The sequence below is a fragment of the Calypte anna genome, chromosome 17, assembly GCF_003957555.1.
Source record: "Calypte anna isolate BGI_N300 chromosome 17, bCalAnn1_v1.p, whole genome shotgun sequence".
NCBI lineage: Eukaryota > Metazoa > Chordata > Aves > Apodiformes > Trochilidae > Calypte > Calypte anna.
The window spans coordinates 10,442,522-10,468,036 of NC_044262.1; the positions used below are offsets into that span (position 1 = coordinate 10,442,522).

Sequence of the window (25,515 nt, forward strand, 5' to 3'; positions counted from 1 at the left end):
CGCTTCCCCCCGCGCCTTCCGCCGCTTTGACGTCCCCATTATGCAATTAGCGCCGGGCCGCCCCCGCCGCCTCCCACGGCCCGCGGAGCCTCGGGCTGGGGCGGCCCAGGGGGGGGGGAGCAGAGCGGAGCAGCTCCGGTGCAAGGGCTGGCAGGGAGCAGCGGCGGGGGTACCTGCTGCGGCCCCCCGGGGGGTAACTGCTGCCATCCCATGGGGTCCCTGCTGCTCCCCCCATGGGGTGCCTGGCTCTGCCCTACACGGGTACCACCATCTCACCCCCGAGCCCCCCCAGGGCACCCTGTATCCTCACATGTACCATCACCCCACCCACCCGCCAGCACCCAAGTACATGGGGTTCCCCAAAAGAACCCAGAGACAGCCATGCACCCACTGTCACCCTGTGCCACGCAGAGGTGGCTGCAGCCAGGAAAGGGCATCTCCAGGTCCCCCTGGGTGGGGTGCAGGCAGGAGTGCCCTGTGTGCATGGTGTTGTCCCATGCAAGGGAACAACCTGTGCTAGTTGGGATTCCTGGAAACGGGGATTGCCTTTCTCTGAATCGCAGCAGAAAAAACCAATCACTGCAAAAATGCTTCAGTCACTGCCAAGAAGAAATCTTAAGGTTTTGATGTTTGCTGGAAAATGCTGCCAAAAAAAAAAATAATTCAGGGCTGCTCAAGCTGTTGAGAGCTGGTTCCTGGTGTAGGGTCTGGGCCAGGCGCATGCAGAGTCACTTTGAATTTTATTGCCTGTAATTGATGAGCTCTGGGGTGGCTTCCCCCACTCTGGGCCTCGCAGCACACCTGCAAAAACCTTGCACTGCAAATGTGCAGCTCCCCTGGGCACCAGCCATGGGTGGCACAGTGCTGAAATGTCTTTTAACACCTTGGTGTAATTCTGTCATCTCAGAAATATATATTTTTTTTAATCAAACCTTCCCGTGTAACATTGGAAGGGTGTCTGAGGGTTCCTCACTGGCTCTTGGCAGGAGATGGGAAATGGGGTTCCCTGAGCGATGGGTACCCAGAGGCTGTTCTCTTCGCTTTGTGGTTCCCTGTGTGTAAGGAAAAGCCCAGCACAATGTGAAAACAGTTGCAGGAGGGAGCCCAACATGCCATGCCATGCCATGCTGTGCCATGCTGTGCCAAGCCACACCAGGCTGTGCCCACACCCAGCCTCTGGGCCCCTATTTGCAGCGGGTTCGGCAGCTGATAAAAAATGGCAGCTCGTTCCCTGGAGTTACCACCATCCTTTGGCTTCACCAGGGAACCTGACGCATCTTCAAAACAGTCCAACAACCCAACTCTGCAGTGAGTCACAGTGTCTTAGCCGTGACTCACCACAGGATTAAAATAACTCTTGCACCATAACTCTCCCCTGGACAAACACCGCTGCTCGCTGCGCTGCAGCTTGAGGTGCTGGGTTTGACCAACAGCAAACCCTCTGGTGCCCCTGTGACGTGGTACTCCCATCCCAGCCTGTCCTCCTCCTCCTTCTCCTTTTCCTCCTCCTCCTGCAGCTTCTCACTCACACCCCTGGGGAGCTGGGGGAGATGCTGGGGTTCCCCTTTCTTTGGCAGTGAGTGCAGGATTGTGGTCCCCAGCAGCACCTGTTGAGGTGCAGTGGTGGGACACAGCTGAGTGACTGATTTCACACCAGTGGGGCTCCAGGGACGGCATTTGACACGCACTGCTGGGGACAGAGCATCCACCTGGCCCCACAATGACATGAATATTTTGGTGTTGTGCTCACAGCCCTGGGTGTCAGCCCTGGGTGCTCGGTGGGCAGCACTGGTCACAGCTGCTGACCTGCTTGCTGTGCAAAGGAGCAAGGAAGGCCCTGTTTAGATCAAGGTTTTAGAAGCAGACTTTGAAAAGAACTGGATGAGACCCTTGGTGACAATATAAAGCTGAAGGACAGGAATCCTCCACCCAGCAGGGCTGCCAGGGCAGGTCCTGGTTACTCCTGCCCTGCTATTGATTTGCCAAACAAAACCAGCATCTGCAAAGCCATTTGAATGGAGCCCCACTCAGCTGGCCGCTCTGACTCCCCCAGTTTGTCCTTAAAAACTTTTCATTCCTTCATGGTGTTGGCAGAGGTGGGGAAGGTGCTTTGCAGCTCCCAAGAGGACAGAGCACCCTAGGGGAACCACGGCTCAGAGCTGCCCAGAGCCGCCTTTCTTTCTGCTTTGAAAACTGCCCAGAAATCAGGGAGCTTGTTTCTTTTCACAGCCACCTTCTTTCTTTGAAAACAGGAGTGGGAGGAGGGGCTGTATGTTGGCTTGTAGTCTTGGTAACGGAAGGAGGAATATTGAATGGAAACCCAGACACGAAGCTGCCTGGGACCCACAGGGTCTGCCCAGGCATCCGGCACCAGTCGCAGCCCCTCTGAGTGACACGGGGCTGTGGTGCAATGGACACGAGGCCTCATGCAGCTCCCAGATGTTGGTCAAGATAATCCACACAAGTGCCATTTCCATCTGGAGATTCAGCTGGTAAAATACAAGACATCCATGCCAAGAAAAGTAGCTACAAGCCAAGCAGCTTGAGGCTATTGACGTGGTTCTCTCTCTTGGCCAACTCTTCCCTCTGCTCCATGGGTCCCAACCACCTTTTCTCTGCACCCTCTGATTGACCAACACAACCAAGTTAAGCTTAAAGCAACTCTGTGCATGGTTATGAGTTCTTTTTCTGTCCCAAGGAAGGGTTCAAAACCTTAAAGTTTGTCTGTTTTTTGTTTTTTTTTTTTTTCAATTCTGTTGTTCAATTTAAAAATATCTTAGCTTTCCCTACAAACTTTTCAATGATTATTTTAGACCATCATAGCTACAGAATCACTATGACTCTTTGCCAACCTAGTCATTAAACTTGGAGCAAACCATCCTGATTTAGCTCGCTAAAAATTTGATTTTTCTGCATCATTTGATTTGGTCCAAACACATGAGAAATATCCCTTCAGCTGCTCATTTCCACAACAGAAGTGATTTGCTGGATTAGAGCACTCCTGATATCACTCCAATTCCACCTTCTTTCCTGCTTAGTGTCATCCATTCCTTATCAAGACAGTTTTGTGGCTGAAGGGCTCAGAGATGAAGATCAGAGCCTGTTCCAGGAGGAGCAGAGCCCCATGTTGGGAAGGTTCCTCAGCGCATTCCAGGTGGCTGCAGTCATGCTCTGGCTGTGCCTCATGCCGTGACACAGGGGGATTCAGCTCTTGTCCAAGCACTTCCAGATAAAAGTGATCAATTGATGAGCATATTCCAACAAAAAGAAGGTTGTAATTAGTCAGAGCAGTTCAACCTGACATTCAGCTGGTTTCTGCCAGCTGTGTCTTTAAAAAGAAGAGCACTCAGGCATTGGGTTTAATCTCCTTTTAGTGTTTACTTAGCATAAATTTAATCCATATCCTATTTTTTTTTTATCTTGACTTTCTTTCCGTGCTTCTATGCAATTGCATGAGACGTGATGAGCTTGTAAGTGTTCCTGCAGCTGTGCAAGTTTGGTATTAATGGAGCCCTTACATAATTTTGACACAGATATGGTATGTGCAAGTCTGCTCTTTGTGAGCATGGCTCAGAAAAGACACATCCCCAGAGACAGACAGACTGACAGACTGACTGACTGACAGACAGACAAGCCACTTTTTTCCAGGTGAAAAGCAAAGATTGCTTGGTGCCACCACAGCAGAAATGACTGTTCCAGCACTGCTCAGCTGTCTCTAGAGCAAACCACTGTCATCTTATCACCAAGCTGCTCAATTCCCCATTTTACAGTGAAAAGAACACCCAAGCTTTTTTTAAGTTAGTGAGCTTTATTTAGTAAATAAATAAAATTGTAAGAAAACATGAATGATTGTAATAAATACAGCAGCTGTCAAAATTACACAGCCATGAAAAGCATAATATTTTTAGGAATGTTACTCCAGTGTGGTTACAGGGTCTGGCAGATTACTGGGAAAATAACTTTCTGCCCCTGAAAAGACATTTTAAACATGGAAGAGAGAAAAAGAGAGACTCTGTTCGTGTGATGGCAAAGAATATGCAGTTCCTTACCAGACAAGCCCTGATAGTTATTTGTTTATGGGGTGGGTTCTTCTGAAATTTGAGACTTCATCACAACTAATTATTTTAAAGGATGCTGTCAAGATAGAAATGAGAGATTTGAGAAACCTCCTCATATGCCAGCAGCCAGACTGGAGTCACAGCACGTGACATTTCACCAGCTCTGCTTGATGGCTGCAGTTTCCATGGTTTGCAAAATAGAAGTGGACAAACAGTTTCTCCTTTCTCCTACGAGTCTGTGATTCTCACAGAACAGTCACAACGTTGTCTGTAAGCTTTGTGTTTTCGGCAGAGACACAGGAAATATTGCAGAGGAAAAATGAATAAAGTAATTGCATCAAGGCCTTTCAGTTCTCAATACACACCTGGCTTCTGCCTGCAAGATCAGGTCCTGGCTTTGGGCACTGCATCCCCCCCATCCCACAGAGGACCTCATGGTCCTGGACAAGCTGTAACTGAGCATGAGTTTGCTGGAAGTTCTGAAGCTGCTGTACCAAAACCCAGCTCACCTCCACTGGTGTGTCAAGCAGTTGCTAAGCAGGGAACAATGAGGGTGAAACTTGTTGTTTTTTGGGGATAAGGTGAGCATTTGAACTTCACGCTCATTCAGACATTTCCAAACTTGACTTGCTTATAAAAAAATAGATTCATCCCTTACGTCTATTTTTAAAAATAAAGACAAAACCACATCTATTAGTTATTTCTATCTAGCATGTAAAAAGGCTTAAACATCAGAACACATAAAAAAGAATTAAGCAAGGAAAAAAAAAAGATCAATACTTTCCAATAAGTCACTTGCCCTGAAGTTTCAGGAAGTGACTGAACAGCTTCAAACAAAGCTCCTGAGGGGTCCTTACCATTGCTGGACTTCCCAGGGGTTAATAACACCCAGAGATTCATGTCTGAAATGGGAAAGTCAAATGACTCCTTTGGAAACACATGAGGCAATTTCCCCAGGGCTCACTGGTTGCTGATGCAATAGAACATCTCTTTACAGAGCACAAAAATATAAGTCTAAAATAAATAGCAAAGAAAAAAAATCATCTGGTGTAAGGACTTCAAGCTACAAACGCTGGCCACAACTCACTGCTTTAAAGGTCATCAATTAGCTGAGACACCTGATCAGAACCCCAGGGGAGGATCTGCCCTTGTCCCTGCTGGGGGAGCAGCAGAAATCCTGCACCAGGGCTGCCAGCCAGGAGTCTGGCAGGTGTCCTGCTCCACCTGGGAAAGGGAGCCACAGATGCCAGGCACTGCCAGAGGGTGGGAGAGCTCAGCTTCACGCCTTGCACCCCAGGAACTGCTAATCCATGGGTGCTGGAGGGAGCTGGGTGCCCACTCCCCACCAGCCCTCCAGGCAGGATGGCACCAGGAGCTGGGCAGGGTCTGAGGAAGGGAGAGCAGTGCCTTTTTCCATGGTTCCTCTGCAGGGGAGGGACAGTAACCTACACCTAAACCTGGAGTATTGGGTGTTGTGATGAAATACTGACAGCTCTCATGTGCAGTAGCACCGAGTGCCACGGGGCACTGGGCAGAGCACTCAGCATGCTCAGGGGCTGCAGACTCTAGGAGGTAAATCTTCAGCTGGTGAGAACTGATCCAGTGGAGCACAGGCTCAGGCTCTCTGCATTTTCTGTGCACAGGAAAACATAGGCTCTTAAGCTGATGCATTTTGGTTTTTTTCTTGTAAACTGATGAAATTTGGTGGGTGATTTACCAGACACTCATATTTCAGGATTTACTAATTTGTTTCTATAATGCATTTAAGGAAAAGTGTGTCTTCTTTCACATAAGCATACTTAGGTGACTGCAATTTGGACAAAGGGAGGAACATGGGGCAGCCACTTGCAACATTCATGTCATTCACTGGTCTCTGAAATGAAGCAGAGGTCAAATCTGGACGAAATGCATCAATTATATGTTCCCTGTTGTTTTGGTCAAGCAACATAAATGTAACCTGAAAAACAGAATGATGAGTTAGTGTACTGATATTATCTATGTGCATAGCAAGAGCCAGGAAAAAATATGTTTCCCTGGCTTTAACCCAGGTGGACACAGGTGGGAATATATCAAACACCAAGTGTTCTGGTGTCTGAAAATCCCACAAGGCAAAATATGGAATCTTGGTAGAAGCAGCTTTCCCAGTGTGTACATGGCTCCATTCAGAGATGAATTATTACCCAAGATTAGAGTATGGATAATTACAGAGGAAAATGGGGAAACACTTCAACTACACTAAACCCAAAAGACCCCTTGTGTGCACTGGGAGAAGCAGTGGGTTTATGCTGGGATCAGCTATGGAGAGGCTGCCCTGCTTACCTTGTGTCTGAAAGGCCAGGGGAGCAGTGCATCGTAGTCTCCTCTCATGACAACAAAGAACAGGGACATGTGGGTTCCTTTTCCTGCCCCATCCCCATTCAGATAAACCCTCAGACAGACCTTGTAGCCATACTTTGCAGTGTAGAAAGCTGAAAATTAGAACTCTTCATTAGTAAAGCCTCCCTTGAAAATGAAGACTTAATTAGTGCTCTGACATGGAGAAGATAAGGTCTGATGTGTTTTGCTAGAACAGATGAGTACAGACAACTCAGTACACCCTGAAGATTATAAACAATGGAAATCCAGTGGTTGGAATCCTTTAGTGCCTCAAACCTCAGTGAAAATGACTTGGGTTTAGCCCCACAAGCATATTTTACTTCATCAAATTATGTCTCGCATGGGAAAGAACTGCCACAGAAAGTCATTTGGTACCATCAGCACCAAGCTGTGGGGCAGCTGAGACACATCCAAGCAGATGTCCCTGTAAGTAGTTAGAGCAGAGGGCAAACTGCAAAATGAAAGCCCAGAACAGAACGCAACTCTGTGGAAGAGCACATCACAGAGAGCAGAGTGTTCTAGAGGCCTGGGAGCTGCTAACACACAGAGATGGTGTATGTTTTACCTGGTGAATACAAACTGACTGTTCTTCCAGTCACTGAGTCTTGTAGCTTCCTGCCAACATCTGTTATTTTCCACAGAAAGACCCCATCATAGGAAGCCTGCTCAGAGAACAGAAGGCTCTTGTGGAGGCTGCTCAGGCCTGCATCCTTCTGTGTCAGGCATCGGTGCAACTCTGCAATCTAGAAAAAATAAATTAGTTCTCACTCAACTCTCCTCTCCAGGCTGCTGTGCTGTAGAAGTAGCAGAATAGTTCTGGAGTCCTTATATTCTGGAGGGCCCCCTTTGATTTCTTTTTAAGGGGCAGATATGTGCCAACACATAAGGCAAACAACTGGAGAGATGGTTGTTTGTTCTTCCAGGCATAATGCCTGAAATCAATCAATCAATCAATCAATCAATCAATCAAAACCTGTCTTGCTTGCTCACAGGCTGATGATGGCAAATTCTGAACATTCAAAACTCCCAGGAATATCTAGGTACATAAACACAGACTTAGATAACAGGTATCAGAGTTGCCCATTTTAAAATTTATCCAGATCACCAAAAGGATCCTTTAGATGTGTCCAGAGCTTAACACTTCACAGCTCAAGTTCCTGTGCCCATCCCTGTCCTGATCTCAACAAATATTTACATTTGTCAGTAAGAGGTGGTGTAATCTACAGAACAAGCACAGAGACAATGCTTATCATAACTATTTACCTTCAGCTCAAGGCCTCGTATTACATTTTGATCAAGTTCATTCTGTCTCCGAAAGGCTGTGATTTCCAAGTTAGAGGTCTCCACCTCTTTATTGAGCACAGCCACAATATTCTCAAACACGTGCAGCTTATTTTCTAGCTCCAAAATCACTTTCTCCCTCACAAGTTGTTGCAGAACAGATTCATCTTCAGAAACAAAAGATCCAGGCAAACAGTCAACTTCCAGATCCCCAGTGATTTCCAGCCCCCCTGGGATCTGCAGATCAGAAATGCTTTTCCCTGCACCATTCACATTCAGCTCTGGCTGTGGGGTGAAACCCTTTGCAGCTTTGGCAGCAGTGCACAAGCTTTCCTTCATTTGCTTTATGTGCTGCAGCAAAAGCAGCATGTGGGCCCCAACTGCAGTTTTCTCATGCTCCTTCATCTTCTCTTTGCTTCCCTGTAAGAAGAAGTCACTGTCAATACACTCTCTGTACAATGACTATGACTGGCCTGGGGCCAAATGAAGTGATGTTCCCTTCAACTTCTTGGGAGAGAGAAGATACAAGTGATGAGTTTAGGCTATGTGTTCACAGGCTACATAGAAACAAAACAGTTGTCTACAATTTCTGTATCAAACAGGCACAGTCCCAACAAGATTCTCAAGTAAATCAATATTTAATTGGTTGTGCATGGAAGATGAGACAAAGCAATAGATGCCAACTAAAATATAAAAGAGACTCCTTACTGTTTTAAGAGGCATAACCCTGCAGGGGATATCCAAAACAGAGTAGAGCAGCATATCTGACAAACCAGCAAAATTGTAATAAACATGTTTTTATCTGAAGTGAATGCATAGTAGAGGATACAGAGTACCACAGGCACCTTCCACACACTGTAACCATGGCAGTTCCAACATCACCTCTACTGGTCTACTAACAGTGGGCAGACTTTCTTTTCTTAAAGATATATTTAAATCCAGGCCTACTAGCTTGAACACAGAGGCTGGCTTGGGCAAAGGCACAGTGCTGAGTTGTACACCATTTGGAACCTTCCTGAAGGCAGCCCCTTCACTCACCCTAAATGAACAGCCAACTTCAGAGAAATGACATCCATTTTTGTTGATGGAGGGTATAGAGCAGCTCTGTGGGGAAACAAACAAACAAACAGAAAAAGAGAGAGAAAATAATCAAGTACCAATTGCAAGGGAATCTTTTATTTACCAGGCCACCCAGGAGCTATAAATCAGGTTAATTCAAGTCAAGGCGTTAAAGCAGCCTACAGTATCCAACCAACTTTGAAAATTCAATAGTGTTGTTGATTGCAAGTTTCTTGCAGAGTCTGGCAAATAAGTGTCCACCTAACAGACCCCCCGGTGATATAAAATCATTTAACAAGCCACAGTGATCCCCTAGTAAAAATTAGAAGCAAACATTTCCCCATTTTTGTAAGATTAATCGAGAAGATAATAAAGTTATTGTGGGAGCAGGTATGAGAAGGTAGGCAGGGCTACAAGAAGCACCCAGATACACCTGAGGATGTTCTCTGATGTTCATTTAATCTAAATGAACAAGTGGTACTTTTATGAACTGAAAAAAATCTTGTGTTCACATCTTTTTCCTACCTTTTCCTTTGATGATGTTTCTGTTTGCACACAGTTTTGTTCCTTACCTAGGTTGCCTTCACATGAATGTTCCTGACATTAAAACAGAGGAAAGAATTCAGCAAATTATTAAAATGATTGAGTGTCCTTATTTCGAAGTCTTTGAAACAAAGCTTGTATTTGGGAATGCAAACATGGGGATTTGGAAGGTTTTTTACAATGAATTCTGTGGTATGGGAAAAAAAGGTTACAGTAAGTTTCCTGCTTTCATAGAATGGTTAGGGTTGGAAGGGACCTTAAAGATCATCTAGTTCCAACCTGAGATCCTGTAAAGCAGATCATGTAACCATCAAAATCACAATTTTACAAATACTAACTAAAGCAGGCAGGGAAAAAAAAAATCAACATCTAAAGGCCAATCCCTGCTTGGTTGCCAAGGTTTCCTAACCAAAATGTTAATTAGATGATAGCTAACCGGAATGAGTGGGAGGAAAGCAGTTCCTCACTGCAGGAAAACGAAGCCCGGTGAGGTGGATTTGCAGTATTGCAGCCCTCTGAAAAGAGAAAGGTGCTCAAGGAACACCCACAGCTCAGGTTTCCTCCTCCAGCCTCCTACTGCACTTACAGGAGGCTGACAGGCATTAAGTGTTGCCACCTTCTGGTACTCACGGTCTCTCTGAAACATACACAACAAACTCCACACACATCATACAACACACACTGCATTCAGCTCTGTCAAGCGTAGAAGAGGAGGCTCAGGGGAGACCTCATCACTCTCTCCAACTCCCTGAAAGGAGGTTGGAGCCAGGGGGGGGTTGGGCTCTTTTCCCAGGCAACTCTCAGCAAGACAAGAGGGCAGGGTCTCAAGTTGTGCCAGGGGAGGTTTAGGTTGGAGATTAGAAAGAATTTCTTTCTGGAGAGGGTGATCAGGCATTGGAATGGGCTGCCCAGGGAAGTAGTGGATTCTCCGTGTCTGGAGCTATTTCCAAAGAGCCTGGATGTGGCACTGAGTGCCATGGGCTGGAAACCACGGGGGGAGTGGATCAAGGGTTGGACTTGATGATCTCTGAGGTCCCTTCCAACCCAGCCCATTCTATGATTCTATGTGCCTGGGTCCAGGTATTCTTTTTTTTCTCTGTGAGAGTTACTCGGGTATGGACAGCACATGCAAAAGCTTCCCAAGAAGCACATGTCAGAAAAGCGCCTTACTGTTACCCCAGAGAGGCTGCTACTCCCATGTTAAGTCAATCTCACAGTTCAGTGTTTGGAAAGACACCCAGTAGTGACAGCTCTGACACCAAAGCTCTCCACTCCTACTCCAGGCAACATTCTTGAGATACTCACAACCCTCCTACCACCTAGGTCTTATTATGGCTTTTCTCCACTCCAGGGAAGAATTCTAAGGCTGCCAATTATTCTCATTAAATCACCTGGAGGGATCAATATTAATTATGCTACACCCAAAAGAGTGTTACCCAACATTTTGTGTGATGATAGAGCCCACAGGGTCCAAAGCTAGGTGGGGCTGGGATGAGCTTTCAAATGGAAACACACACAGCAGGCTCAGCAGGAGTGGAGCATCTCTTGTTTGTGCTGCTTTGTTCCATGAGTTTTTAATGACAGAATGTCCTAAGCAGATGATGGATGCACTTTCCCTGAGAATTTGTGAAGTGTATCTTCAGCAAGCTCTTCATGTAAGAACAGATAATTTTCTATCACTTTTCATCTGCCTCATACACTGTTTCCTCCTTCTGTCCCCCACAAATCTGTGGGTAGTTTTGGTTTGATTAATACTGCATCCACTTTCAGTATCTCTTCCCTGTCACCATCTGTGTTCTCCTGCTTCATACCTATCTCATGTTGGGACACATGATCTCAGACAGGAGCTAAAGCATGGGCAGCCCAAGCCCTGAATGAGCACACAGATATTTCCTTCTCAGCAGATTATCAAATACAGGTCACTTTCCCCTCCAACACATGCATGGAAAAACTTGCAAACCAAGGAAAAATTAAATATCTTCCAAGTGCAACAGCAGTCATGAAATCAGGATGAAAAAGGTCATGATGGAATATCCAAGCCCTCATCTGAAATACAGAAATGTTCTTACTTGGTATTCACTGCTGGATAAGCTCTGCTTACACTTCTGACACATGGTCACATTATTCACACATCCATTTTCCAAATGATCTGCAAGTTTCATTCTCATCACCACGTGCCCACAACCAGTGTGACAAGGGATTAAAGCATATTCACATAAACTCTGATGCTCCTGGAAGTAAAAAGTTATAAACCAAAATGTAAACTAGAGATACACACTTATCTGTAAAGAGTTTCAATTCTGTCAGCCCAGATCTTTCCTTTACATTCCTTCTAAACTTGGGTAAAGTCCTGCTTCATGATGTTACTGAGATCAGTGGTGAAAAATTCACCAATTTTATGGGGTTTTTTTTGTTTATTCTTAATTTCAAAAAAACCCAATACCTTTTGATGAATTCAAGCACAAGGTCTTCCTTTAACTGCCTCTCTCTTGTTTGAAAATAACATTCTCCTTGGCCCAGCTTTTTTTCTAGTCTTAAAAAAGCCCAAATTTTTAGCCTTTTTATTTGCTTGTTGGTTTTTTTGGTTTTTTTGGTTTTTTTTTTTTTTTTTTTTTTGGTGGTGGGGTTTGTTTGGGTTTTTTGTTTGGTTTTTTTGTTTGTTTTGGTTTGTTTGTTTGTTTGTTTGTTTTGATGCTAAGATGAATGTGGTTAGTCTGCTGACATCTCTGCAAAGCATAAAAGAATGGACATCTGACATTTCCATGCAACAGTTAGGACACAACCTTTCTCCATATTAACTTTTTAAACATTTCCTTTTCACATTTTACATCCTCTTATCTCAACAGGGCAAAACATCAGCACTACTTCTTTCATAACTCCATCCAAAGGTCTATACTAAGATGCTTAAAAATCTGGTGTTTCAATAACAATTTACTCTGACCTCTTTTACTGAAGCTTCTGTAGACACTGTGTCACAACTGATTTTGTCTGCAAAGGGAGATGGCTGTCCCCCACAGAACAGGCTCAGAAATGCCAATTCCAATCACACGCCCAACTCTCAAATCAATTTTGCCAGATATTCATGCTGAGAGGGGCTCCAGTTCTCATAACTGTGAAGCTAAGCAAACGGGGTAGATTTTTTCCTTAAAGAGGAATATACTCAAATAGAAAACTTGTGCAAAACTAGCAAAAAAAAAAGGCAGCAGTACTTCAGCTGCTTGGCTGATACAGTCATACAAGGTGCACAGCAGACTCCCTGTGATGGATGCAGGAAGACCATCTGTTCCTACACCAGAGGACCAAAACAGAGCTGCTTTAGTATCAGAATTAGCTGCATTTTTTTCATTATTCTACTTTGCATGGCAGATTGACAAATCTTGTCAATTTAAATCTTTCACCTGGGCCATTTCACATCAGTCTGCAAAGAATTATGAGCTCATCTAAACAACAGGAGTAATTTATACAGGAGGAAATTATTTATCTTATAAGAACATATTAAGAGTGTTGTTCTGGAGACTGAGATAGTTTGGTCTGTGGAAAAGTGCTAGTACCATCATTGCATTTAAATAGTAAATAATTTCACTGGGTAAAAAAATAATATTTGATATAATTTTGTGCAGCATCAATGTCACAATAATTCTGGATGTTCTGCATTTGGTCAAAGCCCTACTAAAGTTCATGGCATGTTTTTAGATACTCTGCTGGTATAAATAATGATTCCTTCACTGATTCTAATGAAGCTGCATTACTTTGTTTTTGCTGAGAACTTAGGTTGATTGTCTTTTGTCCCCATTCAAGTTAATTTAAATTAACTGTCTTTAGACATACTTCAAAATTTTTCATTATACCAGACCAACTGCATCCAGGGGTCACACAGTGTACTTTGAGGTCAGAAATCTCTTTGTTAATGGCAGCATCACCAAAAGCCTTGAAAATAAACACAGAACAAACAAAACAAAAAACCACTGGTCAGAAAGTAGTCCAGCATGCATTTTTTACATAGGAATAAGATGACTGCATCAACAATTCAGATCTTCAAAAATCTTTTCTTTTTAAAATCTATTGTACTGCTGTAAGACTCTCTAATCTAGTATGTTAATCTTGGTGTAGTAGAAGCCCAAATATTTAAAAAATAATTTAGTTCTTATGGTTCAAAAATAAGCTATTTGTTGTGATATAAATTTACTGAAACTATGCCTACCCAACTAAATCTATTATTTTAAGTTTCTTTTCACAGAAGCCTGAAATACATCACATGCAATGAATGTGCTGACAGGACCCCAACTATAGGGTGTCACCATGTGCCACTCCTAATGAATACATTTCATTACCAGGGTCATTAACACCTCCTAAACGTGCTGCAGGGAGAACTCAGACTGTTCTGCAGTGAGAATGCATTTCTCAGGCCAGGGCTGTTTCCATTTAGTGTGGCACTATGCACTAAAGTAATGCAAACCATATGTCAGTGGGGTTTTTTTGCACCACGTAGATTTTTTTTCCATTCACTATGAAGAATTGCACAAGAAGAGATCTGTAGAGTTCAGTTACAGATGAAACATTTGCCAGTGTACAGCTTTTATCAATTATTATGTTCAGTTCTGTTTTCCACTATTTTCTGCAGGTACCATAGCTGTAAAAATACTTTCTGGCTAGCAGACACTTTATTTTTTTTTCCTAGGGATGCTCCACCTGTAAATCTGGTGAAGCCATTCCCTCCTAAACTGTTGTCCAGTGATGACAATAGAGCAGCCCAGATAATGGTTAACGATAAATTAATAAACTATGAACTACAACTTACTCTTTCTTGTGCCAGCAGGCTTCCCTCACTTGAAGTGCTGGGATCCTCCTCTTTACATTTCTGGCAAATTGCATTTTTATTGTTCCTGGCAAAAGAAGAGGAGAATAATTTAACAGTCACTTTATCATTCAGGCAAATAATGAACTAACCCAGACCAAAAAGGTCACCAGAAAAGCAACCATCCAGCCAGAGAATAAATGATTCCAAACTGTACTAATTAGCTGATTTGAGCCATCTAAGACTCCAGTGGGAAGATACAATAATTCCAGTTGCATTCTGCTTACAGTTTTCTGAATGTATGGTTTATGTTGCTTCATTAAGGGGCTAGATTGACAGCAATGGATTTATGTAAATTGGTCAAATACATTAATTTAAACACATTTTTGCATTATTACACATTGATCTTCAAATCACAAGTAGCCAGTCTACTGGCTCAGATTTTTAGGTGTCCCACACTGTGACCAGAGCTGGGACTGCAGGAACTGGCACACAAACTAGCTCACTAGTACCACCCAGAAGGACTCTTCCTAGCAAAGACCTACCTCACAATCCAGGAGAGGCAGGCTGAGCAGTATCTGTGTCCACAGAGTGTTTGCAGGGCTTTCTTCAGAACATTATTGCAGTTGCTGCACAGGTACTTCTGATCAGGAACATCTTCACAAATGCTAGTGGGATATCCAAAAGGAAATTCATTTTCATCAGGAGAAGAGCTGGGGACATCTTTGGGGTCTTTGGTTGTTTTCTCAGCCATCTGAAGTAAAGTACTGTCAGAGAGAAAGAAAAATATAGGTGTTTAAACAAGCAGAAACACTCACTGTGATGTGAAAGAATATAATAAGTATCAGAGCCCAGGAGCAGCTCCAAACCTGTGCAGCACTGAAGTCATCTGCTTAACTGAGCCTGTAGCTGACACTGTGACTAAATGTCACAGCGGGGTTTGACTAGGTACCAGCAGGAAATTACTGTACACATTTAAAATTTCCCTCAAACACAACATGAAAATAGACAATATACTAAAATGAAGGCTTGGGGCTTTCTTTCCAGGGTTGTTGTTTTTTTTTTCCAGCTTGTAGAAAGATGAAATAAATACTGCCATTATCTCAGAGCTGCTATCCCAGCAGCCCACACCACACAGAATTATTTCCCATAAAGTAAATCCCCAACCACCTTCAGTTCCCAGCAGCCAAAATTCACAGTTACACTTCATATTTGCAGAACCTGAGCAAGTGATGTGACTCTCCTGAGCCCATAAAACTAGTGGTGAAATGAAAAAGGAAATCTCAGGTCCACAAATAGCTTAACACTAATGCTGTGCTAACCAGAGCCACACACACAGGTGCTGTGCACGTTTGGCACCGGTTCTGGGCAGCAGGAGCTGTGCAGTTGAGTATTTTTGGAAATGCAACCAAACAGCATTTTCTGTGGCCTGGCTTAGGCAATTCCCTTGGCTTCTCCCGGCATTTGACAGGCAATTTAGCAACAAACACAGGGCCTGCCCAGCCTGCCAAGAGCCATCAGTTAAAACCGGGGACACCAAACGTGGCCTCACGGGTTGATGAAGGCACCGGGGCTCGGTACCAGAAGATGCCGGGGCACAGACCCACCGGGCTGTGCCCATGGTTGCGACGGGGGGGGGGGGGGGTTGAAGCTCAGCCCCGCGGGTGTTCTACCCCGATAACACCCGGTGATGGGGCCGGGAGGGCTGCGGCAGGGCTGCCAGATTCCATCCGCATCCCCGGCGCGGCCCTGCGGAGCGGCAGCAGCCCGGCTGGGAGCATCGAGGGTGGGCGGGACCCCTGGGGCAGAACCCCCGCTCCCCTTGGGGACCACCGGGGCAGGATCCCCGCTCCCCTTGGGGATCCCCGCGTCGTGACCGGGGCGCGGCGGGAGGCTCCCAGGCCGCGGGGCCCGCGCTCCCTCCCGCTCCCCTTACCTGAGCCCCGACGGCGGCCCCGGCAGCGCCGCGAAGGAGCGGGAGGGCGGCGGATGAGCGGGGCCGGCGGGGCGGGGCTGGTGCCGGTTCCGGTGCCGGTGCGGCCGTGCCCGGTGCTTTCGGAGCGCCCGTACCGCAGACAGAGGAAATGCAGGCGGGCGGCAGGGCTGGGTTCGTGAGGCTGCTGCTGCCTCGCTCAGGCCGGGAGGAGCGGGAGACCCGAAACGCAGCTGCGGGTCCGGGAGGGAGAGGCCCTTCCCAAACCCAGAGAGAGCAGCACGGCTCGGGGAACCGAAGCCGGGACAGGGCTGGGGAACTGACTTAGGAAAGGCTCGAGGGAAAGGATTCCCCCCAGAAGTGAAACGCAGCATGTGTGAGGAGCAGGCTCCTCGGGCCGGTGCCGTGATGTCTGGCGGACCCGGTGAGCCCAGCCCTGTAACTGGGTCAGAACCTCCTGCCAGGGACAAACACCCTCTGCACACCTCTGCCTGCCGGGGAGGGAGAGGGAGGATTGAAATTCCCTCTGAGCTCGGCTGGGAAACCTGATGGAGTCACAGAACGTTAGGGCCAGCCTTGCCCTCCGGCTGCTCACAAACGCGGATAACAACACAGCGCAGGACAAGCTCAGTCACTTATGCAAATCCTTTTAAGATGCTCGCAGTGCAGGAAGGATTCCTACAAAGCCAAGTTTCATTATTAGAATAAGGCTCCTATGACAAACCTCCTCGTGAAGTCACACGCCACGACCCCAGTGCCTGGGATTCGGTCAGAAGAAAGTTGCAGCTCAAAACAAGAAAATGAGTAAGTGAGCAGGATGGGTGTGCAACTCTCTGACCACACACAGCCATGGCATCTGCATCTGCAGCGTTTTTTAAGAGACAGGGTGTTAAGAAGATCTGACAATGAAATTGTAGGAGAAGAAAATTGTCAGTTTAATTCAAGTTCTTTTTAAGGCTTCCAGTTTGAGTGCCAAAATCGATCTATGGGAGTGGGAAGACTTTCCCTACCAATACTTGCAGAACCACATGAAGTGTCTCTTCATTTCCACTGCCTTCTCTCATGTAAATAAGAACAGAGTCATCAGAGTCATGTGTTAACTAAAGTGAAAAGCCTATGGGAATGTGTGATACTGTCTTATTGGGTTTTCCAGCCTGAAACACTTGCTTTCCTTGCTTTATCATTAGGGTTGTTAAAAGTCATGACAAGTTAATCTGGCACAAGCAGTTTCTTCCAGGATATGAGTTAGAAGCTGAAAAAGTTTTAAAAATATTCCTGGATGTAGCATTTTTAAGCTTTCAGAATATAAAGAGGTGTAAGGTAATTGCAGAAAGCTCAGTGTTACACCCATGGGTCAGTTCTGGTTTGGGATGCATCCTCTGGTTTAGCCTGCTCCTTACCTTTTGCCTTGAGACTCCTCAGAAGTATGACACCTCTGTCTTAAAAGGTGCTGAATTACACAAAGAAACTAACAATAAGTTTTTGGTACTTTCCAAACTAGAGATATTTCCTCTGGTAAATTTCCCCTATCTGAGATCAGTTAACTGAAAACAGGATGTGGCTCGGAGAGAGACTAAAATTTGAAGCTCAGCTTGATTGTAGGAGCCATTCCCCCAATGCACAGCACTGCAGGGCACCGGGGTACTGCTTAAGATGAATGAGAATTTTTTCACATCCAAGGAAAAAAAGCTCTTAAGGGAATATTTAATTTTAGTATTATCTCTTTTTTAAAATAGTCTGAGAGATTTTTTATGAAACAGATTTCTTAGTAGGATTAGAGATGTAATTCAGGCTCAGATGTTAAGTGATTTAAAGATTGCAGAGTGCAAATAGTATTTCCAGGGCTGATATCCTCATTTCAGAGAGATGCCTCGTTCTACGAAAAACATAAATTTCAGTTAGTAGAAATTATCTGGAAATGTGCACATGTTCTAGGAATCCCTGAAAAACTGGTAAAACAAACAAAGGAAAACTTGCTAGTAAAAGAAGATCCAGTCCCCATGAGATGCAGTACTTCTAGGAACTGGAGCTGAGTGCTCCAAGTCAAGATTCCTGCTTGCTCATAGCTCTGATATTAAGTAGTGCTTTAACTTCTGTGCTATTACTTCTTTTCTGACTTAATCTTCCCACAAAATTAGGAGCACAACAGAGTAGCTGTGTGACCTCATCAATTCATCTTCCAGATTTAAAATCCCAGCAGGCATGAAGAATCAGGAAATGTGATACATTGCCATCCTCAGCAAACTTGACAGCTTTGCCACACTGCAATCCCTGCTCTACAGTAAAATATTTCTAAACACTTTTTGCTCTGTCTGCCTGTGCCTACTGCCACTTGTAGCTTGGCTGTGTTACAGAGCTATCCTGAGGAGCCAGCCCAGCTCACATTACACTGAATCTACCAGCCCGAAGCTGCCATTTTCCCCTATTGCTACATGGGGTCCCGAAAGTCCCAACAATCAGGACTGGCAAACAAATGCAAAGAGTGACCACTGAAAACTTGGGCTGGCCTTAACCCTCACATGGAACCCTGTAGTGTAACGAGGCAACCAGGTGCCACTAATTCCCAGGGAGTGAGCATCAGCTTGTGTCAAGCCCACCTGTGCCCAATTAGTGTGGGACCCACTGCGCATGAGCAGGGCCAGGGGGCCAATAAAAGGTGAGGCTCAAACTCACAGGCTCAGCTCACTCCTGAGCAAGCCAGCAGAAAGATCAGTCGCTCTCTGAGCAGCAGCACTGATCCAGGCTAGTCAACCCTGTGGGCTATAGGCTTGGAGCACTGTTCCCGAATCTCTGCTAGAAGACCTGGTTGAACCTTGAAGCGCCATACCCTAAAAGAGGTTCGTCTTGCTACGTCCCAGTCCCTCCCGTTCCCCCTCCCGTTCCCCCTCCCGTTCCCCCTCCCGTTCCCCCTCCCGTTCCCCCTCCCGTTCCCCCTCCCGTTCCCCCTCCCGTTCCCCCTCCCGTTCCCCCTGCCACTTCCTGCCACTTCCTGCCACTTCCTGCCACTTCCTGCCACTTCCTGCCACTTCCTGCCACTTCCTGCCACTTCCTGCCACTTCCTGCCACTCCCATCCCAGTCCCCGCCCCGTCCCATCCCAGTTCATCCAAGTCCCCGTCCCCTCCCCGTCTTCTCCCAGTTCATCCAAGTCCCCAGCCCATACCGCCCAGTCCCCTCCCAGTCCCTCCCCATCCCCTCCCCGTTCAATCCCAGTTCCCTCCCCGTCACAATCAGACCCCTCCAAGTCCCCTCTCCCAATCCCCTCCCAGTCCTAGTCTTCTCCCTTTCCCCCCGTCCCTTTCCCCCCGTCCCTTTCCCCCCGTCCCTTTCCCCCCGTCCAGTCTGCTCCCACTTGCTCCCAATCCCCTCCCGGTCTTCTCAGAGTCCCCCCCCCAGTCCCTCCCTGTCCCGTCCCCGTCCCGTCCGAGTCTTCTCCCAGTCCCCTCGCAGTTCCTCCCAGTCCCCTCGCAGTTCCTCCCAGTCCCCTCGCAGTTCCTCCCAGTTCATTCAAGTCCCCAACCTGTAGCGCCCAGTCGCCTTCCTGACCCCTCCAAGTCCCCCCCCAGTCTCCCCCCAGTTCATCCAAGTCCCCCTCCCGGTCCCCCTCCCAGTCCCCAGCTAGCCCTCTCCCAGTTCCTTCTAGTTCACTACCAGTCCCCTCCCACTCTTCTGCCAGTCCCCCTCCGAGTCCCCCTCCGAGTCCCCCTCCGAGTCCCCCTCCGAGTCCCCTCCCCGCCCACTCCCGGTCCCTCCCAGTCCCCACCCAGTCCCATTCTATTTCCTCCGACTCCCCTCCCAGTCTGGTCCCGCCCCGGTCCCCACCCAGTCCCCTCCCGTTAGAACACTGTTAGTTTGTGCAACAATTCGCATAACAGTAGTTAAGGTGGGATACAAGTTCACGGCTCCCAAAGAGTCCATGCATTACTGATTAAGGTAGACAAGCAGAAATTAGGAATTCTCACCTAGTGTTAGATTCCCTTGTGGTACACATTGTACTTCTCCATCTTTCATCATCACCCACCAAGTGTGTCCAGGCCCTTGAGCGAAAGCAACCCCACAGGTGGGTTTGCCTTTGCCCGAGGCAGGATAAACCCAAACTGTTTTCCCTAGCAGATTCTTTTCATGCACCACAGGCACTTTGTCCCCTATCTACTTTGTGTAGAAGATCTGACTGAGCAGGACCAGCTCGATTGATGGAACCCCTGGTGTTACCTATCCAGGTAGCTTTTGCCAAGTGCTTGTCCCAGTTTTTGAAGGTTCCACCACCCATTGCCTTTAAGGTAGTTTTTAACAGCCCATTGTACCTTTCAATTTTACCTGAGGCTGGTGCATGATAGGGGATATGGTATATCCACTCAATACCATGTTCTTTGGCCCAGTTATTTATGAAACTATTTTTGAAATGAGTTCCATTATCTGACTCAATTCTCTCTGGTGTACCATGTCTCCACAAGACTTGTTTCTCTAGGCCCAGAATGGTGTTCTGGGCTGTGGCATGAGGCACAGGATATGTTTCCAGCCATCCTGTACTTGCCTCCACCATTGTAAGCACATAGCGCTTACCCTGGCGGGTTTGAGGCAGTGTGATGTAGTCGACTTGCCAGGCCTCCCCATACCTATATTTTGACCATCTCCCTTCATACCACAGAGGTTTCAACCTTTTAGCTTGCTTAATCGCAGCACATATGTCACAGTCGTGGATAACCTGCGCAATAGCGTCCAAAGATAAATCCACCCCTCGGTCACGAGCCCATCAATATGTTCCATCCCTGCCTTGATGACCTGAAGCGTTGTGGGCCCATTTGGCCAAAAACAGTTCACCTTTATGGTCCCAGTCCAGATCTATTTGGAACACTTGAGCAGCCTCATCTGCTCGTTGGTTGTTTCGATGTTCCTCAGTAGCTCGATATGAAGGTACATGGGCATCTACGTGACGCACTTTTACATCAAGTTTCTCTAACCTAGTAGCAATGTCTTTCCAGAGTTCAGCAGCCCAGAAAGGTTTATCTCTACGTTGCCAGTTGTTTTGCTTCCACTGCTTTAACCAACCCCATAAGGCATTTGCTACCATCCATGAGTCAGTATACAGATAAAGTCTCGGCCACTTTTCTTGTTCAGCAATGTCCAAAGCCAATTGGATGGCTTTTACCTCTGCAAATTGACTTGATTCACCATCTCCTTCATCTGTTTTTGCAACTAGTCGTGTAGGATTCCATACGGCAGCTTTCCACCTTCGATGGCCTCCTACCAGACGACAGGATCCATCAGTGAAAAGAGCATATTGTTTCTCACTCTCTGATAGTTGGTCGTATGGTGGGGCTTCTTCAGCCCGTTTCACCACTTTCCCTGGTGGCATTCCAAAGTGTTTGCCTTCTGGCCAATGTGTTATTGCTTCTACAATTCCTGGACGATTAAGTCTTCCTATTCTAGCCCTCTGTGAGAGTAAAGCAATCCATTTACTCCAGGTAGCATCGGTAGCATGATGGGAAGATTCTCTACCTGTGTACATAAAACCCAGTACAGGTAATCGTGGCACTAGGAGGAGCTGTGCTTCAGTACCAATCACTTCCGAAGCAGCTCTAACTCCTTCGTATGCGGCCAGTATCTCTTTTTCAGCGGCTGTGTAGTTGGCTTCGGAGCCTTTGTAGTTTCGACCCCAAAATCCTAGAGGTCGGCCTCGAGTCTCTCCTGGAGCTTTCTGCCAGAGGCTCCATGAAGGATCATCACCTCCATCTCCGGTGTAAAGAATATTTTTGATGTCTGGCCCTGTCGCAGACAGTCTGAGGCTGTACTGCCTCAATTCCCCCTTCCGATTGGACAAGATAAACTCGTTTCATGGCACGATCGAGCATCCGTTGAAAGCATTGAAAAATACAGGGTAGCAAGATTAAAAAAAGTAAGAAAGCAGATAAAGCATAACAAACAGTCTTAACCAAACTTCGCAACCATCCCGTTAGACCCCATCCTGAAAAAAGTTTATCAAACCAGTCCTAATTATCCTGTGATTGCAAATGTGCAACCCCTTCTTTAAGTGATTGTATTGCAGCATGTATAGATTGAGAGTGATCAGAAAGATTCATACAACACATTCCATTAAAATATTCACAAGTATGACCTAAAAGCTAACAATAAAAAGAGCAGTACAACAGAATAGCACAATCAACAATCAACATATAGACGAGGGATCCCTTAGTCGACATATAAACAATCACATGAATTACAACATTAACAAAAACCTGTTATCAATACAATATGAAAAGCACATTTCACACTGCAGTGGAAGGACTTAAACAACTTTTTAGTATGAGGAAGTTCAGATGTCCACTGGTGCATAGAACCAAGGGGGTAGAGGAGGCTTTTCCGACAAAAATTGGTCGGGGGGGCCCCAAAAGCGTCCCCAGACCCCTCCCGGATCACAGCACGGTGGAGTCCTAGTTTCCTCCATGGTTGCCAAATTGAAACCTAAAAAGCCAAATAAAATTATTTACAGACAAAATTCCAAGCCTATAAATAACAAAGGCACACACACTTTTTTTTTTTCTTTTTTCTTTTTTTTTTTTTTTTTTTTTTTTGACTCTGTGTTCTCTGTACGAGGAGCAGTTCTCACTCTCCTCAACAACTTTCAGGCCATGGTCTATAAAAAAAACAAGCCCGGGGGAAGCAATAAAAGTTTGTTAGTGGATTTAGATACATTTTTAGAGGTATAATTATAATAAAGTGAGCCACATATTTTCTTTAGGTAGCGTAAAAGTTACTACAGGTGAAACAGTAATAACAGGAATTATTAGTCCTGCGCGGCTCGTAGCCTGTAGGGCCGAACATTTTTCGCTGGAATCCATCTAGGTCCTTGATCTATGGAAACACAAGCATAACCCCTCCCCCATGTTATGAATGAATATGGGCCTTTAATTTGTCCCGTTTCCATATCTTTAATAAGGACTGGTCTTTCCTGGAATTGGAAAAGATTATTACTCGCAAAGTGTTTAGCAATGGGAGGCACATCTGAAGTATAACAATTTAAAAAATTAAAAGTATATATAGCCTTGAGCAGTCTCTCTTCAGGTGCTGATAATGCTCCAACTCCTCCTTTTTGTTTCTGTAATATAGTTTTTAAGGTATGGTGGGCTCGTTTTCTGAGCAGCAGCAGTGTGTGCCGGGGCGGGGGGGGGTGAGAAGCGGCTGTGGAGGCAGGAGTGGGAGTGCTTTCCGTACCAGGAGCAACTCTTGCTCTCCACAGCAACTTTCAGCCTCCAAAAAGGCATACTCATTCTCATAACTGTGTTTTTTGTCTTACTTCTCACCAATATATAAGAAAAACTAACAACCACCACTAGAAGATTCAAAAATGAAATGATATTGCTACTAAAATCTGGTAAAGTCACCCTGAAACAAAATGAAATGGTACAATTTCCTAAACCAAAACTGCAAGTATAATTACCAACCAAGTTTTTTTATCTCTGTATGAAACACCAGTGTACCATGCACCACAATATACATCAATATTGAGAACTATATTGCAATTGTTGAGAAGGAGTTAACAGAGTATTAATGAGCAATGTGTCGTATGGCATCAACAATTGAGCAGTAAAAAGAATGTTGCAAATGAGATGACTCAAACCGATTTCAAACCGTACTGCGCAATGACAACTTTGGCTTCTTTTACCATTTTCCAATCTAATGCAACCCATTGACCTCCTCCTCCTGGTCCCACAATCACTGGAAAACCATCGGACTCATATTGGGAACCATTTCTCCTTCAACTATAGCATTTTGAATAATTCCCTTCCATCTAGTTACTGGATACACATTACCACCCTCCCCCACTACCCTCCCCTCCCCATGTCGGATCTGCAAGAGGTAGAGCAGTGGGTGTTAGAGGGTTAAGGGAAATAGGAGCAGGAATAGGGAACGGATCAGGGGGTAAAAAGGGATTAGTGCCCCATTGCTCGGGATGTTCCCTGGAGCAAAAACTAGAGTTTTTTCAGGGGTATACTCATCCTTGGTCTCCAGTTCTTTCAGCTTCTTCAGCAGTTTCCTTAGTTGCTTGTTTCCGAGTCCCAGTTCCTTCCTTGACTGTTGCTCTATAGCAGGCACTGATGGTGTTGACAGGTGAAGCAGAGGATTAATTGATGGCAACTGTGGTTAAGAAGATAAATCAAGCTTTCGAGGTGGAAAGGTGGCAGAGCAGTCGGGAGCAGAGGATTAATTGATGGCAACTGTGGTTAAGAAGATAAATCAAGCTTTCGAGGTGGAAAGGTGGCAGAGCAGGCGGGCGCAAGGTCGGGAGTCTGCATTCCAAGATTCCTCGCCTGTGTTTTCCGGCCTCTCTCCCTCTGGGAACTCCGATGATTCTGGTGGTGTTTTCGGTCGCTTTTGGTTTTGCTTCTCGGTCCCATTTTTACTTTTCATCCAGCCCCCAGGGTCAAAGGGTTCTGGGTCCAAATCCACATTCACCATAGCGGCAGTGGTTGGCAGCAGGGGGGCAGAAGGGGGGGCAGATGAAGTAGTAGACTCTTTTCCTTTTAAAATTTCAAAGAGTGTTTGCCAAGGTGCTAAGAGTTTGGCGGTTTCATTATTGCCCCATGTAGTGGCATCCCATAATTAAACTCCGACCTCGTCCCAAAATGTAGGGTCGTAAATAGAGACCGAATTGATGTCAGAAAAATGCTCACAAGTCCATTTTAAAAGCAGTTTTAGATCATGGCCTGATATAACTTTTTTATCCTTATTAAGTAAAGTCTTTAAAGTATAATAAACGTCTCGTTCTTCTTTTGAACCCATAATAAAAAGAAGTAAGTTTCTCCAAGCTTCACCTGCCAATCGCGAGGAGGTGATGAGGTGCGCACCAAATAACCGGCTTCTTCACAGCCTTTCTTCTTCAAAATCAAAGTTCTTGGAGACCTGCGACTGGAAAATCTTCAAACCAACATCACGTCGGGGTCACCATTTGTCGCAGTGCGAGACGGGGACCCAGTTTGATGCAAACAAATGTCCAACTTTATTGAATCAGAAGGCGATATTTATACACTAATCTAAGAGCTAATGCCACGTATACATATTGCTGATTGGTGATTTCTACATCTCGTTACACACGTTTTAACTTGATTGGCTACAAAACCTTTAGCAACAATTAACTAACAAAGCTTATCTTTCACACATTCGAGTTTCTTCGTGGATGTTGTAATCTTGCCGAGTCCCTTAATCTAATCGTCTTGCTTACTCCTTAACCTTCGAGTGTTCTAACGTACTGTTCCTTGTGGTTACAAAATATGCTTTAAGCAGCACTGTCCTTGCACATAGCCCAAAGCTTATGTTGAGATTATCAGCAATTGTTCGGTGCAGACAGTCTGAGGCTGTACTGCCTCATGGCCCTGTTCGAATTGGTCCAAGGGCCATTGCCTGCACAATCTCCTGTTTAATACCCTCAAAAGCAGCTTGTTGTTCTGAGCCCCATTTAAAGTCTTTCTTCTTC

At 45.7% G+C, this 25,515-nt stretch overlaps 1 protein-coding gene across 1 annotated transcript; it reads right to left on the reverse strand.

Moving 5' to 3' along the window:
• Positions 1 to 4,274: 4,274 nt before the first annotated feature.
• Positions 4,275 to 16,107, reverse strand: TRAF1 (TNF receptor associated factor 1). The gene is made up of 11 exons (XM_030461277.1): positions 16,049 to 16,107; positions 14,658 to 14,879; positions 14,116 to 14,200; positions 13,146 to 13,244; positions 11,387 to 11,548; positions 9,300 to 9,371; positions 8,754 to 8,819; positions 7,698 to 8,135; positions 7,000 to 7,177; positions 6,378 to 6,526; positions 4,275 to 6,015 (listed from the first exon to the last, which is right to left on the reverse strand). Exons 2-11 carry the CDS (start codon positions 14,864 to 14,866, stop codon positions 5,800 to 5,802), a joined length of 1,674 nt encoding a protein of 557 aa, XP_030317137.1. The 5' UTR covers positions 14,867 to 14,879; positions 16,049 to 16,107; the 3' UTR covers positions 4,275 to 5,799.
• Between the last annotated feature and the right edge of the window lie 9,408 nt (positions 16,108 to 25,515).

Bases quoted from the DNA above. Each gene is read 5' to 3' on its own strand.
- TRAF1 (XM_030461277.1), bottom strand. From the start codon at position 14,866: ATGGCTGAGAAAACAACCAAAGACCCCAAAGATGTCCCCAGCTCTTCT. The intron at 7,178-7,697 runs GTAAATAGTTAT...TATTTTTTCTAG, and splicing joins TACGAGGCCTTGAGCTGAAG to ATTGCAGAGTTGCACCGATG. The intron at 6,527-6,999 runs GTAAAACATACA...TCTAATTTTCAG, and splicing joins AGTCAGTTTGTATTCACCAG to CTTTCTACACTGCAAAGTAT.